The sequence below is a fragment of the Sarcophilus harrisii genome, chromosome 1 (genome assembly GCF_902635505.1).
Source record: "Sarcophilus harrisii chromosome 1, mSarHar1.11, whole genome shotgun sequence".
Lineage (NCBI taxonomy): Eukaryota > Metazoa > Chordata > Mammalia > Dasyuromorphia > Dasyuridae > Sarcophilus > Sarcophilus harrisii.
In genome coordinates this window covers 651,536,097-651,558,478 of record NC_045426.1, presented here as the reverse complement: position 1 = coordinate 651,558,478, position 22,382 = coordinate 651,536,097, and the positions used below count along the sequence as shown (strand labels likewise).

Sequence of the window (22,382 nt, the reverse complement as noted above, 5' to 3'; positions counted from 1 at the left end):
CACCTTATTAGATTAGGCCCAAAGTTTTATCCTGTCAGGAATTTTTTGAATGCCAGCTCTTGTCATCCAGTATGTTAGCTATTCCTAAGCACCTTTGTATCATCTTTTTACTCAAGTCATTGATAAAATAATGTTCACCATAGCTCCCTGGAGCACTCTGTTAAGAGACTAAACTTCTAAATTTTCATTGAACCATTAATGATTCCTCTTGGGTTTCAGCTGTTTAACTATTTTCTGAATTCAAAGATCTTTGCAAGCCCATGCTTTCCACAATTTCTACAAAAATAGAACAGGTGATCTTACCTGATGCTTTTGCTAAAAATTTAGATAAGTTATACACAATTACCTTGATGTATCTGTCTTAGAAACCCTGCTAAAAATGGAAATGAAATGCTGTGACTTGGGCCTCTAGATCTGTTCCCACAATCCAAGTGTTCTGGGCCCCATTTTCCCTTGCATGTTCTAGGTAACCTGGATCCCAGCATCCCTTTTGTAGTCCAACTGTTCTGAGCCGGAGTCGTCTTCCTATACTCCCAGGCCTTTTGGGCTTCCACTCCCCCCAGCCCCACAACACAGAGGTCTGTAAACTTGGTCCGCCCCCCACATTCCACCTGTACACACAGATGACACACAATAGATGACTTTATTCCTTTATCACCACTTTCACTGTCTTCCCCAAACCTGAAGCTGGGCCTGGGGAAACCCCATCTGGCCCCCAGAGAAGATTTGAAAAATGGGTCCCACTCTAGAGTCCTCCCTGCCTTTCCCACCCTGGGGCTAAGAGCATTGGAAAGGGCTCTGGGCCGGCCTTCTGTGCCTAGCATCTCCTTGGCCCAAGCCTGCCAGACTCCCTGGATGGGGGGCCCTGAACCTTTAACCAGTTTCTGCTGGGGATCTCTGGCCCTCTAGCCTTTCAGACAAGGGGGAAGGCTACTTAGCCACCCCCAGAGCACTCTTCATGGCTTCATACACCACGCAGCTGATGCCCACTGCTGGCAGCACTTTCAGGAGGGTGGGAGTCACCCCCCGGTACAGGCCAGGCATGCCCTGCTGGGCTAGGATCTTTCCAAAGACACCTCGCATAGTGGGATTTGAGCCCTCCACAGTGTCTGTGAAGGATAAGGAAGGGGTAGGATCCGTATCAGAACAAGAAGTCATGGGCCCTCAGGGGTCCCTCTCTGTCCCCCCCACAAGGGAACAAGTGAAAATGAGACTTGATTTGCAGGGCCCCAAGAGGTGGAAATCCACAGCAGGAGAGAAATAAGGGAAATCTAATCTCCTCCCTCACATGTGTCTTCTCTATGACCTACTTCCAATGGGCTTCTAGCTATCCCTTCCACAGTTCTGTTATCCTGCACCCCCAGCTTCCTTCTGATACTGGAGGGATCTCAAGTCCCTTTCCACAACCCCTGGTGCCCATTGGAATTTGGAAAAAGTGGGCATTTTAATAATGGGGAGATAGAAATCAGACTAGGAAGTGTCTTACCTTGGGCCTGCATCCTTGTCCGCACCAGTGTCAGGGGGTAGCTGGCCATCTGGCCACAAGTGCTGGACAAAGTGATGGACAACAGGCTGACCATCCCGCTGGGATTGTTGGAGTGGAACCCTAAGTAGAGCCAGACCCACTTGAGCGCCTATAAGGAGGGGAAAAATTGGAAGGGGCTGGGTTGGGCCAAAAAATGTGCCTCCTTGGGGACCCTTCTTTCTAGCCCTTCCCCTTGCCCTCAATGAGCCCCCATCCCCTCACTGAAACCCGCTCCCTCAGTGATCCTCTATCCCACCACTGGGAGACTCAGGGCAGCCCATGCCCCAGAGTCCCTGACCTCATAGATGGCCAAGTCGGTGCAGGCATAGGGCACAATGCCCAGCATGTTGGGCAAGTAACCCCGATAGAAGGCTCGGGCTCCCTCACGCCCTAGGATCTGGCACGCACAATCCAGGAGCCCGTTGTACTGGCCCGTCCGCCGGAGCATCAGCCGGGTCTTCAGTACCTGGAGTTGGAGTCAGAGGATCTGGATTCGAATCCATTCTCTGCTACTTACTAGCCGTGTGATTTAGAGCAAGTCCCTTCGTCTTGCTGGCCCTCAGTTTCCTCATCTGTAAAATAGTCAAGTTGTACTGGATGGTTTCTAAAGTTTCTTCTAGCCCTAAATCTTATGATTCTAGGAGGCCTGGAGGATGTCCTTGGGGAATAGGAGGACTTGGACAAGGGACTTAGAAGGAATTGGACATCCTGCCCTCAGCCTTGTCATGCAAAGCCCCAGAGGGAATGGCCTGGTTGGAGGGACTCTGGGGGAATGGCTCCCAGGCATTCTGTCCCAGTCAGTCCCATCCTGCCTGATTGAGGCAACCATGGATTAGGCGCTCACCTCCATGGGGTTGATGAGAGTCTGGGAGATGGCCGCTGCCAGGGAGCTAGCCAGGATTCTTTCATGAAAGGCCTGGGGGTTGTCCTGGTTGCAGAAGGAATTCTTACACTGTGGGAAGTGAGGAGGTGACAGGGAAGCGGGGGTAAGGGAAGATTCACTAGTCCTATAACTCAAAGCCCTCTCCCAATTCCTTCCCAGAGTCCCCTCCCGCAAATTCTTTTTCTGACCTCCCAGACCCTTAGAGCTGGACAGAAGAAAGGGCAGAAAGGTGGAATATGAAATAGGACGTATCCTATTGGGATGATAAAGAGAGTGGGCACCTGGGAGGGCTGGGAGAAAGAGAGGGCTGTGGGATGAGGTTCAGAGTACACACTGAGTCAGAAACAAGATGAGTTAAAATAAAAATAAGGTTGAGAGTGAAGGTCAGAACCTGGATCAGGAGCAAATCTAGACTCTAGAACAGGCGAGTGTGTAGTGCAGGGTCTGTGCAAGAGTGAGGACCTAGGCCAGGGTCAGTCCAGGTCTCGGAGAGATATGTGGGAAGAGCCTCAGCCTGTCCCCCCACCTGCTCAAAGACGGAGAACTTGATGGCGTACTCAGGTGCGATCTTGAGCACGTTGATGCCATTTCCCCGCCACAGGGAGCCGATTCCACCTTCTTGGATCATGCTCCGCATCCCCCCCAGCAAATTCATGATGTTTGTTTTGGAGGCGTAGACCTGGACACACAGGGAGAGGATGTCCCCATCCCTGTGCTCTGTGCTGGCCCGTCCCCCATTCTCTAGGCGGCCCTTCATCGCCATTCCCATCCCTGTCCCCAGCCTTGCCCCAGACCGGTCCGCACCTGCATGAAGACTTTAGCCCTGTCCAGTGGGGCTGTCCCAGTGCGCGACACAGCCCCAGCCACAGCCCCCGAGACCAGGAATTTCCACCAGGCTGCTTGGTTGGTTTCACGCAACACTTCTACCGGGACCATCAGCTGTTCACCGGTGTCTAGTACCTGGCCAGATCAAGTCCCAGGGTCCCCACAAAGCAGCTCAATAACCCGACCCACAGACCCCCCCCCTCATTCTAATGAGAGCACCCTGACTGGTTATCTCCTCAGGGACTGCCCCTTCTAAGATGCATTTTTGGATTGAGATGTAAAGCCCTGCCCCGTCCCCTGCAGCACCCCCCTCCCCTCCATGCCCTGTACTCTCCCTTAAGTCTCTTCCTTCCCCTATGGAGCCTAGCCAGGCAGTTGGAAGCTGTTTCTTCCCCAAAGAGGTTGACAGCAACAGTATGGGCGTTGTGACCTTTGCCCTCCACCCCCATCCCCAGAATGGGGACCTGGGAGATCCCTTGTTCCGGACTTGGCCCTCTGAGTTTACCTGCTGTTTCTCCTGGTGGTGGTAGGGATGGGGCCCAAAGCTCTGGATGTAAGAGATGGGATTCCTATCATGGGGCTCCATGGTAGCCGGGGGTGGGGGTGGGTGGGAGAGACTTCGGACAGTGGGTTTCCTTCCAGGACTCTGGCTCTCTCCCGCTTGGAGGGAGGAACCCCTTGGAACTCTGGCCCTTCCTCGGGGAGTAGCCATGATGTCACAGAATCATTGGTGAAGTCACTGAATTCTGTTACCCTGGGGATTGGAATGACATCTAACTTGGGGGAGTAAGATTTCCTAAAGTTGCAGGATCATAGAATGTTTGAGGCAGGAAGGCCCTTAGAAAAAGGTCAGTCCAACTTCACTGTATTATTTTTATTAATAGTATTTAATAACCCTATCAATAAATTATGTCATCATTGAAATTTTATAAGCCTCTTGGGCTAGCCCAGGTGATTATAAACATTATTTCTCTCCTTTTAAAATACACTGTTAATAATAGTTCAAGTTTGGGGCTTTAAGATTTACAAAGTGCTTTCCTCATAGTAACCCTAAGAGGCAAGTGCTCCAGGTATCATTATCCCCATTTTACAGAATAGGAAACTGAAGCTTAGGGGAGATTAAGTGATTTGCCCAGGTTTACACAGGAGAGGTCAAATGAAAATTTGAACTTGAGCTTGTATTTCCTGACCCAAAGCTCAGTTCCACTTATACAATAAGATAGCACGAACTTCTAGTCACTTGGAAAGGGACTGAACCTTTTTTGTATATGTCCTAGAACACTTCCTTCTCTCCCCCACCTAGGCTATCAGTCTGATAACGTCTAAGGACCCTTTCTCAGAATCAGGTTTTTAAATGCATAAATGAAATACATAAAATTACAACAGAAACTGGTTATATTGAAATAATTACCAAAATACTTTTTAAAAATCCGATTGAATGAATCCTTTGAAATCTGTCCAAAGGCCCAAGGTCCTCTGGTTTCAATCAACCCCTTTATTTTACAGGCGAGGGCCAAAGAGCTTTTCTGATCTTACCCAACTACGAGGTACAAACTGGAATTTAAACCAGATCTAATCTCCTAGAGAAGTTAAAAAATATTAAATGTGAAATCAGGCCTGGGTCTAAGCTTCTAAGTCATTGTATAACCTTCCTTAAGAATATTCATTTCAGGGGCAGCTAGGTAGTGCAGTGGAGGGTCTGAGTTCAAATCTGATTTCAGACACTTAACACTTCCTAATTGTGTGACCCTGGGCGAGTCACTTAACCCCAATTGCCTCAGCAAAAAAAAAAAAAAGAGTATTATTTTCCATCTCTAACCCTTAGTCCCCATCTTTGAAGAAACATGGACATTGAAATTCTTTGGGTCTCTGACTCCTAGTTTAGGGTTCATGACTGCACTATCTAGTACAGTTTAAGAGTCCTAGTATTTTATGGCATTTCCTGCTCCATCCTTCCTCCCCTCCTTGGGTTTCTCAAAGGCAGACATTGGAAGCTCTCCTATCTTTTATCTAGGCTCCAGGGTAGAACAGTTAGGGCCAGGTGCTGGGGCTTGGGTACCAATATCTAGGGAGAGGGTGGGTTCTGCCTGTCGGGGATCCTCCAAGCTCACGATCCTGAGCTTTAGTCTATCTGCTGGCCTGTGCCATAAGGCTGGCTTAACGGTCCCAGTCTGGGGCAGAGGGAGGAGGGAGGCTGCCATAGCCCACAAGAGCCTCCTCCAGAAGAAGGGCTCTGGCCTTAAGGAATGGGAATGTGCCGCAGGGGCCTGCACTAGGCTCTCTGGGAAAGATTGTTTCTTCACATCAACTGTACCTGAGGCAGGAGCCAATCTTCTCCTGTCAAATCTCCTCCCTGGCCGTGATGTTGCTTCTGGCACATAAATCCTAGCTACACTTTTGTTCCAGGGAATGGAAAGTTTTGTGCGGTGCCGAAATCCCCTTGAACCGTGTTCCTCTCCCCCTCAAATAAAGACACCACACAGACTGGCCTTGGGGACTTAGAAAAATGTATTCATTTGTTTCCCTTTGAAAAGGTGCACACACAGGCAGAGAGACTGAGTGGGGAGGGAGCATGAGAGGGGAAGAGGGACCTCTGGATACTGCTCTCCACAGGGACTAGATTCTCTGCTTTCGAAGAGAGGAGACCTTTTTATACCTTAATTCTCAGGTCTCACCTCCACTCCCAGCCTCAGAATCCAGCTATAAAATGCAGTATATACAGAGATTCCCTGGAGGTTGGGGAAGGTGTGGAATGTGTGTGTGTGTGTGTTGGGAGAATAGCTGTTCTTTACCCCAGTAGAAAAATAGAGCTGGGTGGGGTGATTTTTAAGACTTCTTTCTTTCTCTCTTTATTTCTTCCTGGCAATTAGAATGTGTTTGGAGGATGCTGGAGGGAGGGGCGTGGACCTAAGTATGGCTCAGCAAGAGGTCCTAACCCTGTCCTGGGTCCCTTTTCAGCCTTATTCAAACTCATCTCTTACCTAAGCTGAGGAATGAGAGAAGGGGGAAAGAAAGTAGAAGGTTCGTCCTCAGCTGTGGGGTTCTGGAGGACCTCTGCCTCGGGCCATGGGGAACCCTCTCTCTGGCTGGGCTTAGCTAGTGTGTCTCCCTGACCCCTGCGTTCCCCCACAGATGGGTTAGGCTGAGCTGTCTGGGGTGACGGGGTAGTCAGGGCTGGAGCAGAACAGTGTCGCTATCATGGGGGATTCGGAGGAGGGATCCAGGGAATTTGCACTGCCACAGGGGGGCCCGGTGGAGCTGCAGTACACGGGGATGGGGAAGAGACCAGAGGGTTCTCATGTCAGTGCAGTGGGGAGGGGAGGGGGCGTAGGGGTGAAGGGCCACCGCCATCCCCACCTCCACCAGAGGTTGGGAATCCAGTGCCAATGCCATGCAGAGCAGATCCTGGGGCAGGTTCCTCTGGTGATCCAGTGTCAGTGACCAGGTGGGGTAGATCAGTTGGTTGCAGGCTCCAGGAGCAGCCGAGAAATCTGGCACAGGGGGTTGGTCTTATCACCAGGATCCAGAGGGAAAGGGATAGGGCCCAGCAGGGAGGGGAAGGGGGGGAACCCCCAGCCCCTCACCTGGTGGTAACCCCTAGGGCTTGTTTCATGTTCTCATAGACGACATAGGAGATGCTGACAGCTGGAATCACTTTCATGAAGTTGGGGGCGATGCCTCGATACAGGCCCCACACCCCCTCTCGGGAGAGGATGTGGCGGAAGAGACCCAGCATGGTGAGCTGTGGGGCACCCTCGACGGAAGCTGGGAGAGGCAGTGCAGGCGCAGCGGTCAGATTGGGCCCAGAGGTTCAGGTCCGACCCTTCCCTGACCCTCTTGGGGCCGGACTCTGGACTGAGGGATGGGGAAAGTGGCGTACATGCTCCGGCCTTAGATGGGGGGAGGACAGACTCAAATCAGGCCCTGACAGACTCAGAGCAGCAGCTAGGCCCAAGAAGGTACCCTCAGCAAGAGGCCTCAGAGACTCCCAGGGAGCTGTCAGGCTCCCACTTGGCCCTCCATAATTCTCCATTAGTTGTGCCTACGTGGAAAAGTTGGAAATGGGGAGGACGCGTTGCCCTGAGAAAAGGAAACCTCAGGATGGTGTACCACTAAGTGTATTCACAAGCAGATATTCTAAAAATGCAAGCCCTTGATAACTGTTCTCAAAAAACTAAGCCTGAAGCTAGAAATACATGGATAACCCCCAAATCCAAACCCCACAAACAACAGTGAAAATAAACCCACAGACAACCCTCAAACACCAGCTGTTACAGAGTCTGGAAATAGAACAAGCAGTTAGGAGAGCCCTCTTCCCTCTATCCCTGCCCAAGCTACCTTGAGGAGCCCCAGAGGTTCTAGGGATTTTTGTCTTGACACACTACCTCCCCTGTTGGCTCTCGGGCACCAGAAGCGCTCATGTGGGGAAAGGAGAATGGAGGGCCCAGAATGATATTCCACAGTCAGGATCAATGCACCTCCAGGAGAACCAGGAACCTATTGACTTCCTCCTGCCCCCTCCTTCCACCTTGCAAAGTGATGGAGAGATTAGCCTGACTCTCATTACCCAGGTTTTCAGGCCCCCTGGGAGGTAAGCAGTCAACCCTGACCCCAGGATGGGTGAATTCAGTCCTTCCTCCTCATTCTCCTTCCTGCCCTCCCTTCAGGCCCCACTCACCCTGAGCTTGCATGCGTGTTCGGACCAGAGCCAAGGGATAGCTGGCAATCTGGCCACAGGTGCTGGAGATGGTGCCGCAGGCCAAGAGGATGAGGATCCCCGGGTCAGCTGAGTGGTGGCTGTCCTGCTGGAGCCACCTGTTCTTCAGGGTCTGGAGGAGGAGGACCCAGAGCTGGAGATCTCAGATCGCCTTTACAGGCTTTCCCTGGGAGTTATGTCTTCCTGTGCTACTGGAGGATAAATTGAGGCAGGGGGTCCTTGGCTGAGGGGAGGTCCAGGACAGTATCCAGGATTTTAGCCCCAGAGAGAAGGGGAGGGGCCGACTGACCTCATAGACAGCCAGGTCGATTCCCGCGTAGGGGATAATGCCCAAGACGTTGGGCAGGTAGCCCTTGTAGAAGGCTCTGGGGCCCTCCTGTTCTAGGATCTGCCGAGCACAGTCCAGCAGTCCTTTGTACTGGCCAGTCTGGCGGAGGGTTAGCCGCGTCTTCAGCACCTGCAGTGAGGCCCCAGAACAAGTAGACAGGGAATCTATAATCTGCCCCTGAGGGAGCTACTCCCATGACAAGTATCCTAGAATAGGATAAATGGTCCCCCCGCCCCAGGTATATACCCCTAGGACAGTACAACCAAGACAGGCTCCCCAGGACAGCTACATCTTAGGAGAGACAAACTTGAGACGGCAATTCCTTTAGTTAGGCACCCCTTTCTTCCTTTCTGATAATCACCCGGGGCCATGGGTTCTTTCTCATTTAAGCCCAGAATTATCCCCAGGAATAGCTACAGGGGCTGCAGCTGCCCCAGGACCCCCCCCCCCCCAGCGCCCGTATAGCAGTCCCAGCTGCAGCTGTTGCTCTTGAATCGCAGCCCAAGACTCCAAAAGGGGAGCTGGCGCCCAGACCTCCCCCCAGAGCTGCTCTGGCCTCCCAGGGACGGGTAGGCCGTGCTGTCAGGGCCTCCCTGCATGGTCTTTCCTAGGAAAAGCCCAGTCCTTTCCCTGGCCTCTCTCACCTCCATGGGGTAGATGATGGTTTGGGCCGTGGCCCCAGCCAGGGACCCTGCCACAAAGCGCTCCTGCACCCGCAGCGTCTCCTGCTGCCCCCGAATCGCCCACTTGATCTGAGGTGTTCACAGGGCATTGTCAGGATTCTGGCATCTGTCCACCATCCCTTTGGAGGGCCCTCCCTCTTTCTTTCCCTGCCCAGCTCCTGGAGAGACAATGTCCTGCCAAGGGGCAGCAGGCAAGGGCACAGATGCCCGTCCCCTCATGCCAATCATATTTTTCTCATGCCTGTAACATGCTTCTCCGCAGCAATCGCATCCCCACAGTCCGGCTGCAAACTAGCTCATAGCCATCATGCACCGGCTCGAATCGGTACCCACCTGCTCATATGCCATGAACTTGATGGCGGATTCAGGGGCGATCTTGAGCACGTTGATGCCGTTTCCTCGCCACAGAGAGCGGATGCCGCCCTCTTGGACCATACTCCGCAAGCCGCCTAGGACATTCAGCTGGTTGGTCTTGGAAGCGTGAACCTGGCAAGGGGAAGGCAGGGACAAGTGTAGAGTCTTCCAGCCCAGGAACTACTACTCCCGGTCCAGGACGGAGGGATGTGGGATTTGATGAGCTCTAGGAACCCGGGAAGCAAAGAAGTAGGTGGGGATCTAAAGCCTCTGTGCCCTCTGATTGGGGAAGTAGAGTAGGGGGAGAAGGATGTTCTATGACCTTGGCCGAGGATGGGTTTTATCAGGGGAAGGGTTGACCTTCACCTGCATGAAAACCTTTAGTCGGTCGAGTGGGGCCGTGCCCGTCCGTGACACAGCCCCTGCCACAGCTCCTGCCACCAGCTGTTTCCACCACATGCCCGACAGCTTCTCTTGTTCTGAGAACTCATCGGGCACTGTCAGACATTCACCTATGTCCAGGACCTGACCAGGGGTAGGAAGAAGAATTGAAGTAGGTCACTCTGGTAAGGAGATCCTTCTCTCCCATGGGATCTATTACTTAGAGTCCTGCCCAGAACATCTGTCTGTCTCTTGGATCCTGACTGGATCCCATTTGAGCCTTTCAGGAGGATCTCAGTGTGCCAGATCCTAATCAAGGCGTCCTACCAGATTGTACCATCAAATTCAGCCAAATCGCCACCAGTGTCCCTTGACCCAAATCCAGTAAGGGATCCTGCCCAGAAGATATAAGGATATCTTTTGTCCCAGTGGCAGGGAATTAAGGAGGGGGCCTCACACACTTGACTTCTCCAGAAGTTTTGCAAGCTTGAGCCCTGGTGTTTCTGTACTCTGTTCCCATAGCCCAGGGTAAATCCTCTAAGGAGATTAAGGCCTGAACAGCCTCAGGGATGGGTGGGGGGAGAGAGGAAAGGAGAAATCTGACCCAGAACAGCTCCTTCCCTGAGGTCTGGCTGTTCAGTTTGATGCTATTTTTCTTTGGGAACCTGGGCATCTGACTTTGCAGCTTCTGGTCCTCCCCCTATTTGCAGTGTTATTTTCCCCTTCCAGGGTATGACCTTGACCCTTTCCTTCTACTTGACTAGACCCCATGGCCTTGTTCTTCCAGTCAGCGCACCGTTGAGTGCTTCCAGAACTTCAGGACATCTTCCATGTTCTCCAGGGGCTGTAGCAGGAAGTGGTCTCGCCATTCTTGCCAGTCAATGGTCATTGTCCCATCACGGTCCATGCTGGGAAGGGAGGGAGGGAGGGAGGGCTGGGGATTGGGAGGAGGGGGGTGGATGCCAGGGTTCAGGCTGCTGGGTAGACATCTGGGTCTAGGTTGTGTGTGTGTGTATGTATGTGTGTGCTTGGGGATGGGGGTGGGGGTGGGGGTGGGCAGACATCTAGGTTCAGTCTGGGGACAGACACCTGGGTTCAGGCTATGTATGGGAGAGATGTCTTGGTTCAGGAGGGTGGAGGTAAAAAAGACAACATAAATTCAGGGTTTATTGGGGGGGGGGGGGAGAGGAGAAACTTAGCCTTAGAATGGTGGGGGTGGGGATGTAGACATGGGTTCTGGATACCTAGGACACTTACCTGTGCAGAATTTTTTCAGCTTGCTGCAAAGAGATGGAAACGCCCAGGGCTTGGAAGCTCTGCTGGATTTCTGAGGCATCTATGTGGCCTGGGAGGAACACAGGGGAAAGAGGTTTCCATGGGTTGAATCCACTTGATCTTGCATGAGGGAAAAGTGGGGACTGAGGAGTTGGAAGAGATGAGACCCATAGAAGAAAATAGGAAGGACTCCTTTTCTAGGGGCTTAAGATCAAGGAGACAGGGGATAGGATCCAGGAGATTAGAGGCTGGGACTGAATGGGAAACAAGTGGCCAAGAAAGACTGCAGTCCTAACACAGGCATTTGGGATAAAAGGGGATACTGGAAGCCAATCCCCTCATTTTATAGATGAGGAAACTAGGCCCAGACAAGAGAAGGGAGTGTGAAAAAGCAGAGAAAAGATCTGAATCTAGAGTTACCTGATGGAAAACCCTAGGTTCTCTATTCTAACACATTGCTTCTCCCAGTCTAGGACTGACTGGGAGCCATGGGTCATGTCTGAGAGGAATGTGGGATTTAATGAGCTCTAGGAACTGGGGCCTGGGGCATCCAAGGAAGCAAAGAAGTAGGTGGAACCTCTGGGAAAGGAGGGAGAGAATAAAGGAGGGAAGGAGGGGCCTTAAGAGCTGTTCTCAAAATAGTCTGTGAGTCACCAGGAAGAAGCCACCCCCCTTCTTCCCTCCCCCTAGGACTGTCACCCTGGATTGTCTCCCTGCCAATGACACCCCTGAAGCTTGGGCTGGGGCGGAGGGCATAGAGGCAGGGGAGGGTTCCCTATATTAGAATCCTCAGCTCAGCCCAGCCCAATTGGGGCCGCACCATCCTGGTTCCGGTCCAGGCTGTGGAACATGAGCAGCAGCCGTCTCTCATGTTCCTGCAGGTAGCGGGTGAACTCCTCAAGGGTCAGGCCCCCATCTTGGTCTATGTCCCCCTCCTGGAGAATGTCCTGGGGTTAAGAGGGGAAATAGGATGGAGTTTGTTGGGGAAGGAAACAGTCAACATGGGATTTCTAAACAGGGACCCCTCTTGCCTTGTCCTTAAATCATGAGAATTTAGATATGAAAGGGATTTTTGAGATCATTTCATTCAGCTGGATCATTTTTAGATGAGAAACATCTAAACCACATGGTAAAGTCCACCATATATATAAGTGGCTTGTCCAAGGTTACCTAGGCAGCATAAGGTAGACTTAGAAATTGATTTTCTGACTCCGAATCTCTGCTTTTCCTACTATCTCTTGTTTCTTCTAGAGCTAGAAGCACGTCACTGGGAACTGGGCCATGAGCTGGTACAGCAGACCACCCTTCTCCTTATTCTGCTTGGAAGCCCTTCCCTTTCCCAATTCCTGGGGACCAAAGCCCAGATGTTCAAGTTCCCCAGCTCTCTCTGGGTAGTTTCAGAGACAGAAACAGGTCCGAGCTAAAAATAACAATCATTTTCACTTCTTTAGGGTCTATAATGTGCTTGCCTTGGTAGGTAGGGAATACAAACATCACTACTTTCATTTTGTAGGTGAGGAAACTGACTCAGAGGGGCAGAAATGACAAGCACTATGTTGTAACAGAAAAGATTTCCAGTTAAAAGGTCCGAGTTTGAATTCTGAATCTACAAATTATTACCAGAGTGGCCTTGAACACTTCCCAGGGCTTCCAAAATGGGGATAATAATCCTTGCACAACCTGATGGGAGCAGTGTGGCCTCTAGCTAGCCTTTTTCACTAAGTTTATTCTGGGAGGAAGCCCAGCTGTGAGAGATTCACTCCCTGGGAGATCCTGCCCTTGCTTAGCCTTTCCTAACAGGAAGGAAGCCGGAGGATAGGACTGGACCCCTACGTGCAACACATACATACATACACACACACACACTCTCTCTCTCTCTCTCTCACACAAACTCTCCCACTGGCCTGCATGCAAGCTAGGCAGGGTGGACCAACACCCCACCCCCACCCCCCACCTCTAACCAGCTCTGTGTGTTTACATTCCAGGCATCAGGCTCACTAAGTCCCATGACCAAAAGGCTCAAGGAAGGGAAAGCTAAGTGGGCACAGTTTCTTCAAGGAGCTGTGTTCTTGTTAGATGGGACCGGCTCAGCTACCTCCCAATAGAAGCCTGTTGATTACTGAAGACAGAAGGAAAGGAAGGGCTAAACTCTAGGGTCTCTAGAGGCCCTGGAGAAGAGCTACATGCCCCAGGGAAGACCAGTCTCTAGATAGCACTAAAGGATTCCCCACCCCCCATATTTGACCCAGTTTGGAAAGGCTGTTCAATATGGTGAAGAGCATCCTGGATTTGGAGTCAAGATCTAAGTTCGAATTCTGACTTGGCAACTGCTTACTACTGTGACCTTGGGCAAGTCCCCTAGGTCTCAAAAACTGATAACCCTTATACAACTTCTCTGAGCCTCCATTTGGGTCCCTGTAAAATGAGGTTGAACTAGAATGTTTCTAAGAATCCTTCCAAATAAATGCTCCTATGATGAGATCTCTGCCCCTCAGTGGGTCCTGGTGGGTTCTGGTTCACTAATGGGGTGAGGGGGTTCCCCCCCTGCAACTGTCTGAACCAAACCCTCCATACTTTACCACTCCTACATTCTCTGCTTTCTCTCCCCTGACCTACTGGATTTCATCAGAGGCTTAGGAGGGCAATGATGGAGAGGACCTTGTCTCCCAAGGGGCTTCTGCAAATTGTTTAGATTCTAGATTCTGATGGGAACTACGAGGAGAGACCTATAAAATGTCAGGTGGGGGAAGGTACTGCTTGGGAGAGAGCATTTATGGGCACCAAAGTGAGGACTGCCCAGGGTTATTTGGGGCACTACCAGGGTATTCCCACCTTTGGGAGGTACCTGCAGGGATCTGACAAATAAGAAGATTGATGGACTGACTCCAGATCCTGATAATCTTGATAAGCGCTGCCTAGTGCTGAGTTCAACTAGGCAAGGCCAGGGAGATCCTAGGCTGGGGATGGACACCATCAGGCGGTTCTAGCAGGTGCTGCCGGAGCAGACTGATGGTACTGAGATTTTAGGCTGGGGAGGGAGGGAGGGGACCTGTTCTACGTGTATCTATGTAGACACATGAACCTCCTAGGCTGGGAATGCTACTGACCTTTTGTCCACTTGCGCACCACCCCCAGAAATATTCATACCTGGCCGGCGCTGTCCGGGGTCCTCGCGCCTAGCCGGGCCAGCCCCAGGCGCAGCTCGTGAATGTCCACGCGGCCATCCTTGTTGCTGTCCAGCTCGTCGAAAAGGAGGCCCCATCGCTGCTGGCGCTCGGGGTCCCCGGCAGGGGGGCTGTGGCCCGGACTGGTCCTGGCCATGGCTGTACCGTGGCTACCACCCAGTGCCTGAGCCAGTGCCCGCCAGCCTCATGCTCCTGCCCCAGCCCGGCCCCCCGGCCCTCGGGGGAGGGGAGAGGGGAATGGAAGGAGGGAGGGAAAAAGGAGGGGGTGGCCCGGGCTCAGCTGGAGCTTAGAGGCTCCCCCTCCCCCTCTCCCTTACCCTCTCCCAGTTTGCCGGCACCCGGCCGGGCCGGGCCGGGCTGGGGCTGAAGCAATGACTGCTCTCCCACAAAGATCGAGTCCCTCCGCTAAAGCCCAGACAACTGCCCCGGGGCTGGGAAAGCGAACGGGAGGAGGAGGAAGGTTGGGAGGGAGGCTGGCTGGCAGGCAGGCAGAGAAGCAGACAGGCTTTCTGTGCTTGTCGTCGCCGCCCGGCAGAGATCTGGCACCTCCTCCCCGCCCCCTCTACCCTTACCCTTGGCTCTGGGGGAGCAGAGAGCGGGGGATGGTGAGGAGCTGGAGAGCCGGCACTCTTGGGTTTAGGGATACTCCCCTCCCTTCTCTAGACACGTGGGATCGGGTGGTGAGGAACGGGACTTCTGCACCGCCCCACCCCCACTCCCCTCTTCACCCACTCGGTGGGTAACTCGTAACAGAAAGCGTGGGATCATGAGGACTCGGGGGCAGGGACTCCTGGGTCCTCCCTCCAATACAGCTAGAGTGAGAGCGGGGGGTGGTGAAAAGCTGAGATTCCTAGATTCTTGGTCTTCCCCTCCTCTCAGTCTCGTGGGAGCAGGGAGTGTGAGGAGACAAGAGGGCAAGACCCAATTCTGAGAGAGAACAGAGAGAAGGGTAGTGAGGAACGGAGAGACTAGAACTCTTGGGGTCTCGGTCCTCCATTCCTTCAGCACCAGGGCATCATAGGATCATAGATTCAGAGCTGGAAGAGGCATCCGAGATCATCTAGTCACCGCGAGCAGGGGATGGTGAGGAGCTGGGTGGGAGGGAGAGATTTCTGGGTTCTGGGACTTATTCCCCTCCATCTCAGTCTTGAGGGGCTGGAGAGCAGGATGGTGAGGAACTAGGAGGGGGAAGAATTGCTGGGCTTTGGGTCTTCTCATTTAAAGAACTGAGAGATGGTTGAGGGATGGGAAGTGTAAGGAGTGTGTGTATGTGGTGAGAGAGACAGAGACAGAGAGACAGAAGAGACAGAGAGGGGGAGTGGAGGGGGGGGAGAGAGAGAGAGAGAGAGAAGAAATTTATGGTATGTGTACAAGCGCGGAGTGGGGAGTTTGGGGGGGGGGGAGTGCTGTCAGGCTTCTAGGTTTGGCGCATAAGACTGGAAAAGAGGTGGGAAAGACCGTTTGGGAGTCGGGAAGCAGACGTGATGACAGGAGACACCAGATAAGAGGGCTTTTTCCAAACTCAGAAAGCGAGGGCGCAGGAGGAAGCTAGCGACCAATCCTGTGTGCCTGGATGCAAGTGCAATTTCAGGTGCCTTTGCGTGACTCAGTTTCCCAGCTTCTTGGGAATCAACACACCCTCCGCTAGCAGCGTGAAAGAGAGAAGAGCCCCAGGATCTTCTAGAGTCGGATAATCCCCCTCAACCGATTAGGGTCAAGGGGCCCCAATCTGATTTAACGACTAATCCTCCCCCAGGTCTTGTTAAAAGGTGCCTTGTTGACCGAGAATGAGCCCGCCCGCTTCTTTTCAAGGCTTAATCGTGGCCGAGAATCCCAAGATCAAAGCTCGGCCACGGCTCCTTCTTTGGCTCACCATTGGCTCCGGCTCTCAAGGCTGAGCTCAGCCTCCTCCCGCTGACCCCCTGCCGGCACGAGCCTAAACCATTAGGCTCCGCCTGTCTCCGGAACTCCTTAAAGAGGCAGTGACCCACCATGTACAACAGGTGTCCCGGGTCTGAGAGTATTCAAGGTTCTCCTCCCCACTCCTCTCCCCCCTCTCCCCTGCCAAATGTCGGCCATGGGTTTATCTCATATCTAATGAAAGCTCCTAGAATGAAGAGTATAGATCTATTCTATCCGTGCAGTTTCTCATTTCCACCACTAGGAAGGCGTGCTTGGTTGGGGAAGATTTGGTAAGGGTCTGTAGGAGGAACTGATCCAATGAGAACTAGGGTAATGAAGCAATTTCTCAAAAAAAAAAAAAAAAGAACTCTGGACAATTTCCTCGAATTTAGTCAGTCAGTAAACGAGCATTTATTAAACGCCTACTTTATGCCTCCTGTGCTGAGCACGAAAGACAAAGGACAGTTCCTGTTCTTAATTGGTACACAATTGCAAACAACTTTGTGAAAGACCATTTTGGGGCTTTTAGGTACACAATTGCAAACAACTTTGTGAAAGACCATTTTGGAGCTTTTAGACCCCAAGATTAGCAGGGTTCGGGAAAGAATTCTTGCAAGAAGTTGGGATTTTAGCGGAGATGTAAACATAGGCAGAGGAATCAGGTGGGAGAGATAAGGAGGGAGAGAGTTGCAGGTATGGTAAACAACCAGTAAAAATAACCTGGAATCTGGAGATTTCTCTTTGTGAGGAACAGCAAGAAGAACAATGCGATAGGACTGGAGTACGTGGAGTTGGGAAATAAACTTTCCAGTTAAGCCTGGAAAGGTGGGAAGGGCCCAGACTGGGAATACTAAGCAGTTGATTTTACCCATGATAGGAACCCTTCTGGAGTGGAGAGGAAAGGGAGGGATGGTTAGACAAACTTTAAGATCATTGACAATTGAGCAGAGAATGATATGTGGTAAGGAAACACTGGAAGCAGGGAGATCAACTGTTGGAATAGTTCAGGCTTGAGGTGATGAGATTCTGCATCAAAATGGTGGCAGTATCAGAACTAGAGAAGGGGCCACATTTGAGAAATATTGCAAAGGCAGAAACAACAGAATTTAATTAATTGGAGGTTAGAGTGAAGACTTGAAAATGACATTTAGGTTTCCAGCTTCAAGGGTGGGATGATAGTGGTGCTCCTGACCATATTAAGAGAGTTAGGAAGAGGAGAAATTGGGAGAGATGATGAGTTCAGTTTTGGACATGTTAAGTTTAAGATGTGCACAGGACATCCAGGTAGAGATGACTAGTAGAAGAGAGCAGAGGGGCTATGTAGATAGCCTGAGTCCAGATAGTTTTTATAATGCCACTGTGTGTACTTTGCATATCATGGAAAGAATGCTGAATTTGGTATTAAGGTACCTGAGTCAGAATCTTACCCCTGTCATTGCCTGTTTGACAGTTGGGCAAGTCATTTTAATCTTTCTGGGCCTGAATGTCCTTATCTACAAAATGAGGGTTTGGAGTAGATTTCTAGGTTTCTTCAAGCTCTATTCAAAATCTATGAAATTATGCTCCTACGTGCCACATAAAGGTGTGTCTCCACATAGGTGTTCTTCCATGAAGTCATATTTCTAATACATAGTGCTTCTAGTTAATTTCCCTCTCCTTACAGGTGTGGCTCAGAGACATTTCCCTTTCCCCTTTATCATTATCCATTTGTTATTATCACTCTCCAGTGGTTGCCTTGGTGATTCTTTAGTACTGGTGGCATCTGGTGAATCCTCAGTCAGATAAATCTTGCTTACATTTCCCCACATAGTTGTATTTCTCCTTACAGATGTGTTTCTATTCACTGATATGATTCATTCACAGGTGTGGGGGACATACCTGTTAAAACTCTCACTTGTAACATTTGAGTCTTCCCAAGAAGTATGTGGTCCCTCTTAACAAGTCTGTCCCTTATTTTAGGTGTTTCCTCCAACAAGTATGTTTCCATCATTATAAGCATGACCTCCTTCATGTTTTCGCTCTCCTTTGAAGTCATTTTTCAGTCATGTCTGACTCTTTATGACCCCCTTTGAGGGTTTTCTTCAAAAAAAATACTGGATTAGCTTGCTATTTCTTTCTCTAGCTCATTTTAGAAATAAGGAAATGGAAGCAAATGGGGTTAAATGACTTGCCCAGGGTCACATAGCTAATTAGTGCCTGAAGCCAGGTTTGAACTCAGGATGATAAATCTTCCTGCTCCAGGCTAACTATTTTGTCCACTGTGCTACCTAGCTACCCTTCTGACTTCTTTAATAGAATAGGTCTACTCCCCATTGGTGGTTTTTCCCCCCCTTCTTCTATTACAGGTGTATATTTCCCAGAAAGTGTATATGTCTCCAATATTTCTCCCTATGCACCAACAGGTGCATATTACAGATGTCTTTCCTAAAAATTGGTCTCTCCATTTAAAGTACTTCTCCTTCTGGGGGTATCTACCCATTAAATTACAGTAGTGTGTTCTTCATTATGTTTTTACCTCATTAAAGATGTCTATTCTCCCAATACAAGTCTATATTTCCCTAACAGATATTCCTACATGTTTCCCAATACAGATGTGTCCCCCCTATGGGTTTAATGCTCCATTGTAGGTATATGCTCCCTAATAGCTACATGTCCTCCTTGCTACAGACATGATTTTCCCTACAGATGTATGTTCCCCGCCCCCGACAGGTATGTCTCCTTAATAGGTTTTCCCATTAGAGATGTATCTTGTATTACTGGAGTATGTGCCCCAATACAATCATTCTACCTTACAGGTGTGAGTCCTCTGTTACAGGTGTGTCCAAGTTAGCCCTGCCCCCTACCTGGGGCTCAGGTGCACAGACAGGAAGTTCGCTCCCCCTCCCAGGTGAGTGACTAAACTTTCCGGGTCACGTGATCGGGTGGAGCCGGCTGGAAACGAGTGAGGGACAGAAGGACCGACTGCCAGACTGAGGACCAGAGCTAAAAGCTGGCGCCAGGTAGGGGGTGGGGCAGTTCAGCCCAACTCTTCCCTTCCCTCAATTTCCCTCCTGGAACCCAAACCTTCTTCCGGGCCAAGATAGGTTAATCTTTAATTTCAAGCCGGGAAGAGCGGATGAGGGAGCTGGGAGGCGGGACTCGAGTTCCTTTTGGGCTGGGGGCACCTGCCCTGCAGGGATCCTGGGTCTGTCCCCTCCCCTTCCCCTCCCCCTCCTGGGGCCTTGGGCTCTCTCCTTTCTTCCCCTCTCCTTTCCCCTTCACAGTAGCCCGAGATGCAGTAGCCACCGGAGGTCCTGCAGTTTGGGAGCGGGAGCCAGGTCAGCCGAGGCATAGGCCTGGTTCGGTTCCCCAGGGGCCCATGGCGAGCAGCCCTGGCCTGGGCCTGTGCTTGGCACTGAGCCTGCAGCTATTGAACTCCCAGCCTGCCTTGGCCCCCAGTAAGTAACTTCAGGTTTTGGTGCCTTGATCAGAGGTGAGAGCCAGGGTGCTTGGGTTCGCAACCCTGAGAGAAGGGGGACAGATTAGAGGTAGAATTCCAGGGGGAATACCTTTCAGGATATATGATTAGAACTGGAGCCCAAGGACAGAGATCTCCTGTTTAGAAGGAGGGGGGTGGTGGTGGTGGTGCCTGGAGAACTGGGAGGTTGTCTTAGCTGGGTTTCCTAAGGATCGGTTTAGTTTGGAGAAACCAGCTGGAAGCCGGGACACTTGGATTCCCTCCTGGGAAAAGTCTTAGGATTTGTGTGCCGAGAGTAGGTGAGGCAGGATGCCAGGATATCTGGGGGAAGGGAGAAGAAGGTATTCAGCGCCGGAGGATTGGAAGCCAGAATTTGGGAAAGAGGAACTGGGGTTACATTCAATTTTTGTCCTCCTGGGTTCCGTCTGATCCATGTTGTGTCCGGGCAAAGTCCTTTAGAGGAAAGGGGGTGGAGCTTGAAGAGGGACTAGAGTCGAGGAAAACTGGGTAAGGGAAAATCTAGTTTCTGTTCATCAACTGGACATAGGTATTCTAGGATCTTCGGCCAGCTGGAGCCTTCTTGGGGAGTGGCTGTAATCTTTCTACTAGTTTCGGGAGCCTGGGGGGGGGGGGCACTTTGGTGACTCAGGCACTCCAGGTCTAAGTAGTAAAGGCCACGCCCACAGCCTGGGGTTGAAATGGCCTGAAGGTGGGGAGGAAAGGAGGGGGCGATGGCTTTTAGTTTTTTGAAAGTGACTGCCCGAACCCTTGGCTTCCCCCTTGCTCTCCTTTCTCCCATAGACATTGACTACACTGGATATGAGAACAACACTACTACCCCTTCCACAGCACCACCAGCCAGTGGGACCCTGGTGAGTTGGTGGCAGGGAAAAGAGTTTCCCTGGTAATATAGTATGATAAGGGGAGGCAGGAGATGTGGATATTAGTCCCTCAGAGACCTTGACCCAAATTCTCTTTTGGCTTTTATCTTCCCATCTGTAAAGTAGGATGGGAGTGGGGTGGGACTTGGTGTTCCCTGGCAGCTCAAACTGTTCAATATTGTAATCTGTCCAACCCTGACCCTTTTAATAGAGAAATGTGGCAACTGGAGGAGGAAGGGGGGGGGAGGTGTGGAGATATGGGGGGAGGGGATTGAAGATCCCGCATGCCTTGTCAGTGGGTGACTCCCCTCCTTCCCCCTAGTCCCAGGGTGCGGTCACTGCCATCATCACTGTATTCTCAGTCCTGGGTATCCTCCTCCTGGTAGTGGCACTGGTCCTGCTAGGCCGGAAGCTTCGTGAGAAACGTCAGACAGAGGGCACCTACCGGCCCAGCAGTGAAGAGCAGGTGGGTGCCCGGGCTCCACCACCCCCCAACCTGAAGCTTCCCCCTGAGGAGCGGCTCATCTGAGCACTGCATCCGCTCTTCCTGCACGTAATCCCATGTCCCATTTCTGGTTTGGGACTTGCTTGACATTGGGCATTCAACCACGTTGACCAGCCCCTTCAGGGAGCGTCTGGAGTGACGATGAGGGCTTCAGATGCCAGGGGCTGGTAGGGAGTGGGCAGGGGGGCACTGTCTAAGCTGCTGGCCATGGCCGCCTTCACTGCACCACCAAGCTTGCTGCAGACTTTTGACTTTGGTCTGTGGATATTGGCCTGGAGTTGGCGGCTACTTCTGCTTCTCCTGACTGGAACTATGGTGGCCACCTGGCCTTCTCCCCTGATGACCTGCTCCTGCCTTTCAACCCTGGTCTCCTTGCCTTTCAGTTATCTCACGCGGCTGAAGCAGCCCCAGGGCCCCAGGACTCGAAGAACAAGGCGTGGGGCTGGGTGTCCTGCTGGGGTTAGGGTGTGTGCAAAAAGCCTGGATCCCCTTTCCCTTTGTGGGGAGGGGCAGAGACTTGAGTGGGTACCCACCCTGAGCTCCCCTTCCCCCTCCCCAGGCCATTTGATTAACATTCCACCCTCCCAAAGACCTCTCAACTCTCTCAGGACTAACCTTCCCCTCCTGGTGAATAATAATAGGTATTTGTACTGAAAAGGAAGTGCTTGGAAAAGTCTTCCTCTCCCCACCCCCTTTCCCCGAAACTTATGTCTCTGGTCCCTTCTTTTTTCCTCTCTCTCCCCCAGACACTACCTCCTATTTCCTAGAATTGTCCCTGAGAGGGGCTGCTTGATTTGTATTTTTTATAAAGATGGTCATAAGGTCAAACCCAGGATTTTATCGAGTAGTGGTTGGGGTATGGGGCTGATGCCCTGGGGTAATGGCGGGTGGTAATTAAGTTTTTCCTTCCACACATCAGCTCACCTGATTGCTCAAGTCCCTTTCTGCTCTAAACCCTAATTCTTTTACTAGTGAAAGCAAAGAGTCCCAAAGAGTTTGTGACCAGGGTTTGATGCGGGAGACCCTGGAGGGGTAAATGGGAATAGTAACTGAAGTTTCTCCGGTGATTTTTAAGCTTGTAGAATTCTAATCCTACATGATCTAAAGCTTAAACACAACTTCATGAAATAGATGCCCAAAGTGTCAACAATGATTTTACAGATGACAATACGTTTGCATGTTCTGTTGTGGTATCACATACAGTTTAGCTAGGGCTTCCTGGCTAAAGATCTATCTAGCACATTATGCTAAGCCATTTAGTTTGGATTAGGGCTCTGGTGCCAGTTGTTTTACTAGCCGCTTGAAAGTGGGCCTCAGTTTTCTCAGATCGCAAAATTTATTTGCCAGGGGGCACCATAGGGCACAAAGTGCTGTCCTGGCATCAAGAAAACTTCCCAAGTTTAAAATCTGGACACTTACTGGTGTGTGACCCTGGGCAAGTCGCTTAATCCTGTTTGCCTCAGTTTCCTCATCTGTAAAAT

The 22,382-nt window shown here is 51.3% G+C and overlaps 3 protein-coding genes and 1 long non-coding RNA gene across 14 annotated transcripts; 2 read left to right on the top strand and 2 right to left on the bottom strand.

Annotated features, from left to right (window-relative positions):
• Positions 1–630: 630 nt before the first annotated feature.
• On the bottom strand, positions 631–3,940 carry SLC25A41 (solute carrier family 25 member 41). 2 transcript variants are annotated; one of them, XM_003760630.2, is made up of 7 exons: positions 3,739–3,938; positions 3,213–3,368; positions 2,935–3,087; positions 2,370–2,477; positions 1,824–1,991; positions 1,487–1,634; positions 631–1,109 (listed from the first exon to the last, which is right to left on the bottom strand). In XM_003760630.2, the coding sequence occupies exons 1-7, from the start codon at positions 3,817–3,819 to the stop codon at positions 931–933; spliced, it is 993 nt and encodes a 330-aa protein (XP_003760678.1). In that variant the 5' UTR covers positions 3,820–3,938; the 3' UTR covers positions 631–930. The 2 variants fall into 2 exon arrangements, with proteins under 2 accessions (XP_003760678.1, XP_031803601.1); XM_031947741.1 differs by lacking the exon at positions 2,370–2,477 and having other exon boundaries at positions 3,739–3,940.
• Positions 3,941–5,699: 1,759 nt separating this feature from the next.
• SLC25A23 (solute carrier family 25 member 23) lies at positions 5,700–14,830 on the bottom strand. Of its 7 annotated transcripts, none has more exons than XM_003760642.4 (11): positions 14,119–14,824; positions 11,792–11,918; positions 10,954–11,041; positions 10,493–10,604; positions 9,682–9,840; positions 9,295–9,447; positions 8,923–9,030; positions 8,240–8,407; positions 7,912–8,062; positions 6,818–6,998; positions 6,397–6,724 (listed from the first exon to the last, which is right to left on the bottom strand). In XM_003760642.4, the coding sequence occupies exons 1-11, from the start codon at positions 14,290–14,292 to the stop codon at positions 6,535–6,537; spliced, it is 1,611 nt and encodes a 536-aa protein (XP_003760690.1). In that variant the 5' UTR covers positions 14,293–14,824; the 3' UTR covers positions 6,397–6,534. The 7 variants fall into 7 exon arrangements, with proteins under 7 accessions (XP_023352510.1, XP_003760690.1, XP_031803598.1 ...); XM_031947738.1 differs by lacking the exon at positions 14,119–14,824 and adding an exon at positions 12,950–13,045; XM_023496742.2 differs by lacking the exon at positions 6,818–6,998 and having other exon boundaries at positions 5,700–6,724; positions 14,119–14,830.
• Positions 9,444–13,157, top strand: LOC116420771. 2 transcript variants are annotated; one of them, XR_004231193.1, is made up of 6 exons: positions 9,444–9,568; positions 10,461–10,580; positions 10,973–11,537; positions 12,223–12,384; positions 12,485–12,556; positions 12,957–13,157. It is a non-coding gene; the product is annotated as an uncharacterized LOC116420771 (long non-coding RNA). The 2 variants fall into 2 exon arrangements; XR_004231194.1 differs by lacking the exon at positions 12,485–12,556 and having other exon boundaries at positions 12,957–13,042.
• Positions 14,831–14,932: 102 nt separating the features above from the next.
• Positions 14,933–21,729, top strand: CRB3 (crumbs cell polarity complex component 3). Of its 3 annotated transcripts, none has more exons than XM_012542056.3 (6): positions 14,933–15,239; positions 18,874–19,057; positions 19,325–19,495; positions 20,317–20,387; positions 20,719–20,862; positions 21,285–21,729. In XM_012542056.3, exons 3-6 carry the CDS (start codon positions 19,417–19,419, stop codon positions 21,363–21,365), a joined length of 375 nt encoding a protein of 124 aa, XP_012397510.1. In that variant the 5' UTR covers positions 14,933–15,239; positions 18,874–19,057; positions 19,325–19,416; the 3' UTR covers positions 21,366–21,729. The 3 variants fall into 3 exon arrangements, with proteins under 3 accessions (XP_012397510.1, XP_012397509.1, XP_031803602.1); XM_012542055.3 differs by having other exon boundaries at positions 19,322–19,495; XM_031947742.1 differs by having other exon boundaries at positions 18,854–19,057; positions 19,322–19,495.
• Positions 21,730–22,382: the final 653 nt, after the last annotated feature.

Bases quoted from the DNA above. Each gene is read 5' to 3' on its own strand.
- SLC25A41 (XM_003760630.2), bottom strand. From the start codon at position 3,819: ATGGAGCCCCATGATAGGAATCCCATCTCTTACATCCAGAGCTTTGGG. The intron at 3,369-3,738 runs GTAAACTCAGAG...TGATCTGGCCAG, and splicing joins ACCACCAGGAGAAACAGCAG to GTACTAGACACCGGTGAACA. The intron at 3,088-3,212 runs GTGCGGACCGGT...CTGTGTGTCCAG, and splicing joins GGGCTAAAGTCTTCATGCAG to GTCTACGCCTCCAAAACAAA.
- SLC25A23 (XM_003760642.4), bottom strand. From the start codon at position 14,292: ATGGCCAGGACCAGTCCGGGCCACAGCCCCCCTGCCGGGGACCCCGAG. The intron at 9,031-9,294 runs GTGGGTACCGAT...TGAACACCTCAG, and splicing joins AGTTCATGGCATATGAGCAG to ATCAAGTGGGCGATTCGGGG. The intron at 6,999-7,911 runs GTGAGTGGGGCC...TGCCTCTCCCAG, and splicing joins AACACGCATGCAAGCTCAGG to CTTCCGTCGAGGGTGCCCCA.
- CRB3 (XM_012542056.3), top strand. From the start codon at position 19,417: ATGGCGAGCAGCCCTGGCCTGGGCCTGTGCTTGGCACTGAGCCTGCAG. The intron at 20,388-20,718 runs GTGAGTTGGTGG...CCTTCCCCCTAG, and splicing joins CACCAGCCAGTGGGACCCTG to TCCCAGGGTGCGGTCACTGC. The intron at 20,863-21,284 runs GTGGGTGCCCGG...CTTGCCTTTCAG, and splicing joins GGCCCAGCAGTGAAGAGCAG to TTATCTCACGCGGCTGAAGC.